The sequence below is a fragment of the Plasmodium reichenowi genome, chromosome 11, assembly GCF_001601855.1.
Source record: "Plasmodium reichenowi strain SY57 chromosome 11, whole genome shotgun sequence".
NCBI lineage: Eukaryota > Apicomplexa > Aconoidasida > Haemosporida > Plasmodiidae > Plasmodium > Plasmodium reichenowi.
In genome coordinates this window covers 636,798-644,132 of record NC_033656.1, presented here as the reverse complement: position 1 = coordinate 644,132, position 7,335 = coordinate 636,798, and the positions used below count along the sequence as shown (strand labels likewise).

The 7,335-nt window shown below is 20.5% G+C and overlaps 2 protein-coding genes across 2 annotated transcripts; one reads left to right on the top strand and one right to left on the bottom strand.

Annotated features, from left to right (window-relative positions):
* Positions 1-1,597: 1,597 nt before the first annotated feature.
* On the top strand, positions 1,598-4,777 carry PRSY57_1118000 (ATP-dependent zinc metalloprotease FTSH, putative; the record flags this gene model as incomplete). Its single annotated transcript, XM_012908144.2, has 1 exon — positions 1,598-4,777. One exon carries the CDS (start codon positions 1,598-1,600, stop codon positions 4,775-4,777), a length of 3,180 nt encoding a protein of 1,059 aa, XP_012763598.2.
* Positions 4,778-5,603: 826 nt separating this feature from the next.
* On the bottom strand, positions 5,604-7,252 carry PRSY57_1117900 (AP-4 complex subunit mu, putative; the record flags this gene model as incomplete). Its single annotated transcript, XM_012908143.2, has 3 exons — positions 5,604-5,831; positions 6,025-6,213; positions 6,359-7,252. The coding sequence occupies 3 exons, from the start codon at positions 7,250-7,252 to the stop codon at positions 5,604-5,606; spliced, it is 1,311 nt and encodes a 436-aa protein (XP_012763597.1).
* Between the last annotated feature and the right edge of the window lie 83 nt (positions 7,253-7,335).

Below are 7,335 nucleotides of genomic sequence, written 5' to 3'. Positions count from 1 at the left end.
TTTAAAAAAAAAAAATTTTTAAAAATTTTAAAAAATAATAAATTTTTAAAAAATTTTTTTTTTTTTTTTTTTTTTTTTTTTTTTTTTTTTGACCTCTTTTTTAATGTTAAAAATGGTGAGTATAAATCATACTAATATAATTATATGTATGTTTTATATATATTATATATGTTGTTATTACATATTCCAATTTTCTTTTTTAAATGAACATACAAAAAATGAATTAGTTTGATATGTTTCCTTTACTTTTGAAGGCTGCAAAATTTATGAAATGTTCTTTTTTAGAAGTATAATATATATACTTCCTATTATTCCTTACATAAGCTGCTACTTTTTTTTTTTTTTTTTTTTTATGTCATTTCATGTTCTTTCCATAATTTTATATATAAGGAATGGTTTTTAAAAATTTATACAAAAGAACAGAAAAAAAAAAAAACATATATACTTATATCTAATTCTTATAGAATAGAATAATAGGCGTTTAAATTCTTATAAGGCAAAGAGAATTTCATTAATATCTTTTTATTTAAAAATGAATATGAATATATTCTTTTATGCTTTCTATTTTTTCTTATAAGTTTATTTTTCATATTATATGGGAGTGAGTACTTCCAATGAATGTTGAAAAAAGAAAAAAAAAGAAAAAAAAAAAAAAAGAAAAAAAAAAAAAACTTATTTCCTTATAACCCCTTCTCTTGAAAGTTGTATAAAAATATAGAATAAGATAGATATACACACCTTTATAAATATAAATATAAATATACATATACATATTCATATATATTTGCTTAAGATAATTTTAAAGGTGTAAATATGAAATAAAATAATCATATATAAAAAATAATAAATAATGAAAAATATCCGTTTCTTCATTTATTTATTATTTCTTATTCTATTCTATCAATTTTTTCGTTTTTTTTTTATTTTTTATTTTTTTGATCCTTGGAACTACTTTCGTATTTGATATAAAAAAATATTTATATTTATATATATATATATATATATATATATATATATATATGAATAATATAATAAACTAATTTATATATTGTATACATATTATTTTTTATATTTATACATAAATCCTTTTGATTTTGAAAAAGGATTTTTTTCGAAAAGGGTAAATGGATTATGGCATCATATAATAATATTATATATTATATATATGTATATATTAATATATATATATATATATATATATATAATTTGGATTTGTATAAATATCATTTTGCGTCATAAACTGCTATAAATATATACACTTATAAAATCATATTAAGAATAAATATAAATAAATATATACATATATATATATATATATATATATAAACCTAATTGTATATTTTTCTCATTTTATAAACATAAAGATCTCCTTCATACATATATATTATTATATATATTTTATATTTTAATAAGGAAAAAGTCCATAGAAAAAATATATTCAATTCTTTAATAACAAAAATGAATATATTAATGAGTATATAATATATATATATATATATATATATATTTTTTTTATATTATATTTTATTATATATATATTTATTATTTATTTTATTTTTTTTTTTTTCTTGTTATTTATATATTTATAATATATAAAATGTATAGGGCTGATATCATCAGAAAGAAGTCAACTTCTTTATTATTACCAAGTGAAAAAAATGCGTTTCAAAAAAAAAAATGGGTACTGAAAAAATCTTTGGATAATTTATTAGATCATAACAATACACAAAAGGAATGTCTCCATTCCTTATCATATTTAAAAGATAGAATAAATAATAATAATAATAATAATAATATGAAGAATGGTTATAAAGAATTAGTTGTATGTTCATCATCAATTAAATACAATTCAAACGTAGACTATAATATATTTTTTGATTCTTTAAATTATATTTGTGAACATGTACAAAATATATGGAGTAATAAAAATAAGCATATTAAAATCAACGAAAATATATCTAATATATTTGTGAAATTTTTAAAAAAATATAATCATTTTAAAAATGGGAACTATAAAATTAAGAATCGTGTATATAAAAAGGATAGTTTTATAAAACCATCTAATTATTTACAGTCCTTTTTATTAAATGGGAAATGTGATGATGGTGAGAAAATTATAAAAAAAATTTTAAAAGATAATAAAAGCTTGAAAAGTATAAAAAAAAAAATGAGGAAAAATGAAGATTTCATTTGGTCCCGTGAGAGGAGTATGACTAATCTAGGTGGTCACAACCAAAGTGAACATACATTAGGCGAATCAATAATTAATAATAACAATAATAATAATAATAATAATAATAATATTATTAATAATAATAATATTAATAATAATATTATTAATAATGTAATAAAAAAGCATATGTCATTTACTAATTCAAGATACATTGGTTTTCTTAACAATAACGTATCAAAATATAAATTAAACTTTTTTCAGTTTTTAAAAAATATTTATCTTTCTAAAGCACCCAAAGGATTTGAAAGATTTGAGAATAAAAGTCCAAATAGTAATAATTTTAAACCTGAAGAAGAGAAACCACGTAAATATGATAATTATTTTTTTTATATATTCTTTATCGTATTATTATTTTTCCTTCTATTTGTGGATTCGAATGGTTTATATAATGAAATAACGCAGAATGATTTTTTTTATAAATATTTATCAAAAGGTTATATAGAGAAAATAAAATTAATTAATAAAGATTATGTAAAAGCATATTTAAATTCGCATGGTATAAAAAAATATCATATGAAATATGTAAGTTTCCGTGTTGGAAATAGCGACAGTTTTGAAAAGAAGGTAGAAGCGGTACAACGAGAAATGAATATAAAAAGAGATGAATTAATAGAAGTACAATATGTTAATGAAGCTAATATATTAAATGAAGTTAAGGGTTATATTCCAAGTATCTTATTTTTTTTATTGTTAATATTTTTATTTCAAAAAATTACTTTAAAAAATGTAACCAATAGTGGTATGGATAAATTATTTAAATTTAGTAAAATATCTCCTATTAATAAAAATAATTTAAAAACAGACGTCAAATTTTCAAGTGTAGCTGGTATGAAGCAAGCTAAAGAAGAAATTATGGAATTTGTAGATTTTTTAAAAAATCCAACTAAATATGAAATATTGGGTGCTAAAATACCTAAAGGTGCATTATTATGTGGTGCCCCGGGTACCGGGAAAACTTTACTAGCAAAAGCTGTAGCTGGAGAAGCAAATGTTCCATTTTTTAATATAAGCGGTAGTGATTTTATTGAAGTTTTTGTTGGAATAGGTCCATCAAGGGTTCGAGAATTATTTGCTCAAGCAAGAAAACATGCACCTTCTATAATTTTTATAGATGAAATTGATGCTGTCGGTAGAAAGAGATCAAAAGGTGGTTTCGCTGGTGGAGGTAACGATGAAAGAGAAAACACATTAAATCAAATGCTAGTAGAGATGGATGGATTTCATACATCTAATGATAAGGTAGTTGTTTTAGCTGGTACGAATCGAGTAGATATTTTAGATCCAGCTATTACTAGACCAGGTAGATTTGATAGAATAGTAAATATAAGTAAACCTGATATAAATGAAAGATCAGAAATATTTCAAGTTCATTTAAAAAATCTTAAATTACATGAATCATTAGATATTAAAAATATTAGTTATATATTAGCATCTTTAACACCGGGGTTTGTTGGTGCTGATATTGCTAATGTTGTTAATGAAGGAGCTATTCAATGTGCTCGAAGATCTAATTTATTAGGGGTTCAAATAAAAGATTTTGAATTAGCCATAGAAAGAGTCATTGGTGGTTTACCAAAATCTTCTTCTCTTATATCTCCACTTGAAAAAAAAATTATATCATATCATGAAACTGGTCATGCACTTATTGGATGGTTTTTAGAATATGCAGATCCTGTATTAAAGGTATCTATAATTCCTAGAAATAATGGAGCCCTTGGATATTCACAACATTTAAGTGAAGAAATTATGTTATTTTCCAGAGATGCAATATTAGATAAAATTGCTGTAATATTAGGTGGAAGAGCAGCAGAAGAATTGTTTATAGGAAAAATTACAACTGGAGCTATTGATGATTTAAATAAAGTTACTCAGCTAGCTTATTCATATGTTTCTCAATATGGTATGAATCAAGAAATAGGATTGGTTTCTTTTCAACCCAATTCAAATAGTGAATATAATTTATACAGACCACATTCAGAATGTTTAGCACATCTTATAGATAATGAAGTTAGATCCTTAATTGAAACTCAATATAAAAGAGTTAAATCTATATTAATGAAAAATGAAAAACATGTACATAATCTAGCCAACTTATTATATGAAAAGGAAACTATCTCTTATCATGATATTGTTAAATGTGTTGGTGAAAGACCCTACCCAGTCAAATCAGCATATGAAAAGTTCGTAAAGGCAAATCCATACAAAGCAATATCAAGCGAACCTTTACTTGAAGATAAAAAAGAAAGTGATCATATGAAGGGTGATGTAAAGGGTGATACTTTAAATATTGGAAATGTTAATACAAAGGATTTTGAAAAGGGACATATAAAGGAAAATACAAAGGAATGTAAAAAAGAAAATACAAAGGAATGTAAAAAAGAAAATACAAAAGACAATACAAAAAATCAGTACAATATTTTGGGGAACAGTTCCAAAGATGATACTAAACAAACTTCTTCAAAGTTGAATGAAGAGAAATGTAAGGAAAAATTAGGGGATTCTCAAAAGAAGGATAATAAAATATCCAATGTGAAACTAAGATGATAAAATAAATAATGTAAGTTATACGGTGGATAATTACGGAAGTAACATTAATATTCATTGTTCAGAGAAGAATAATAAATGTATAAAAAGAAAAAAAAAAATATATATATATATATATATATATATATTTATATTTATATTTATTTATTTATTTGTGGGTACACATTTATGTAGGTAGTCGTGTCCAACTTGTAATATGATTGTGAAGTCAAAATAATAACATTTTAAATATTTTGTTGTAAAAAAAACAAATTATATAATTTTAAATATATATGTATATATATATTAATTTATCATGTTCCTGATATTTTGGGGACATTCTTTCTTTTTGAAAAATATTATTAAAACACATAATAATTATTTTTATTTTATATACTACATGTATCTATATATTGATTTTGTAAATTTTTAACACATACTGGCAAAGAAGAAATTGTTTATTTTCCTTTTATCTTCTTTTTTTTTTTTTTTTTTTTGAATTACAATATATATATATATATATATATATATATTATTTAATTTTTAATATTGTCTATATACATATATAAATTTTTTGTTTAATTAATTTGCTTATTAATTATATGTTTGTGCATTTTTTTTTTAACGATTTAAAATAAATTGTATAACAATAAAATGAAAAAGAAAATAAATATATATAAACATGAATAAATATATGTGTAATTATATAATTCTTTGTTTACTTAAAAAAAAAAAAAAAAAAAATAAAAAAAATAAAAAAAATAAAAAAAATAAAAAAAATAAAAAAAATAAAAAAAAAGCATAAATTATATATATATATATATATATATATATATATATTATATTATTAGTTCAAACGGTAAACATATGAAGAGGATTGAGTTATATAACGCACCCATCGGTGCGTATTACTTGTTTTGTAATTTTCAATTATCCTCAGATATTTTATTCTAAGTTTTGATAAATTAAACATTGGTATTTCAAATAAAATATATATAGGTCCAAAATCTCGTTTTGAAAAGGCATAATGAGGACTTAACGTAATTTTTGATCGAATACTATATTCATGTTCTCCCTGTAATATGAAAAAAATAAAAAATAAAATAAAAAAATAAAAAAATAAAAAAAAATAAATGGATGTTTATATGTAGAAATATATGTGTGAACATAAAAATTGTATAATAATACAAATATATAATGTTATATATAAATAAATAAATATATATATATATATATAGATTATTTCGTTTTATATATTTTTTTTTTACCTTGAATTTTTTGATGGTCCATAATAATTTGTTCTCATTTGATATATATTGAGCTGAGAATAAATCCGAATTCGTATTCAAGTCCAGATGTACATTAGTTATGTGTTTACATAAATTGCAATAAACAAATACATTTGTGCATGTATACTGAGAAGGGATATCTAGCCGTATTCTTATACACAATTCTACCTATAAATCAATAAATAAAATAAATATATAAATATAAATATATATATATATATATATATATATATATATATTTATTTATTTATTTATATTTACAAAAAACCAGTTGTATGCACTTGACATATACATAATCTATAATACTTCATACCGTATGATTTTGGTTATATATCACATTAGCATATATTTTAAAAGGCGCTTTAAAGTTATTATTGATTCGATAATTCATAAGTACACATTCACCATCTGGTTGGTATAAAGATAAAATTTTATCTTTTTCAAATTGTGATAAATTAACTAGATGATTAAAATTACAATCGTCAATAATAATATTATTTGAATTATCATGATGAATATTTTTAATATATAAATCATCATTTAAAGCTATTTTGATAAAAGGATTTCCTAATAAATAAGATTTTATTTGTATAACACCATCAATATATGAATATACTATTTCTCCATTAGAATTCATAATTAAATTAATTTTTTCAACTATATCTATAAATATTTCATTTTTTTTATCATTAATTTGTATAGGTTTTTGGGATGCATTTGATGGTAATGTATTTGTATTTTTTATAGAAAAATTAGGTAGGTTGGTAAATTTTTTCACTGTATTATTATTTGTTGTTATTTCATTATGTATTAGATTTTTTATATATTCTGTATTACTATTTTGTAAATAACCATAATCTATTATTTCATCTATTATTTCATATATTAAAATAAAATTGGTTCGTATTAATTCTTCTGTTATTTGTCCACAAAAATCTTTAAATATTTTTAGTAACCGATGTAATAATTCAATTAAATAACTTGGAGAAATATTAAATAATGATGTTACTACAAAATATAAACTATTACTTTTCAAATATGTAAAATTTATACCATTCAAATAAAAAACTGGGGGTGCATCACCTTTATATAATTTTACATTTCGAAAAAATACTTCGGCACTACCTTTTATTATATCTCCACGAAAATCTCTATTAATAATGGTATCCCCTCTTGGAGACAAAATATAAAATTGGGATATCACCATTTTTGCAAAAAAAAAAAAAAAAAAAATAAAAAATAAAAAATAAAAAAAATAAAATATATATATATATATATATATATATATAT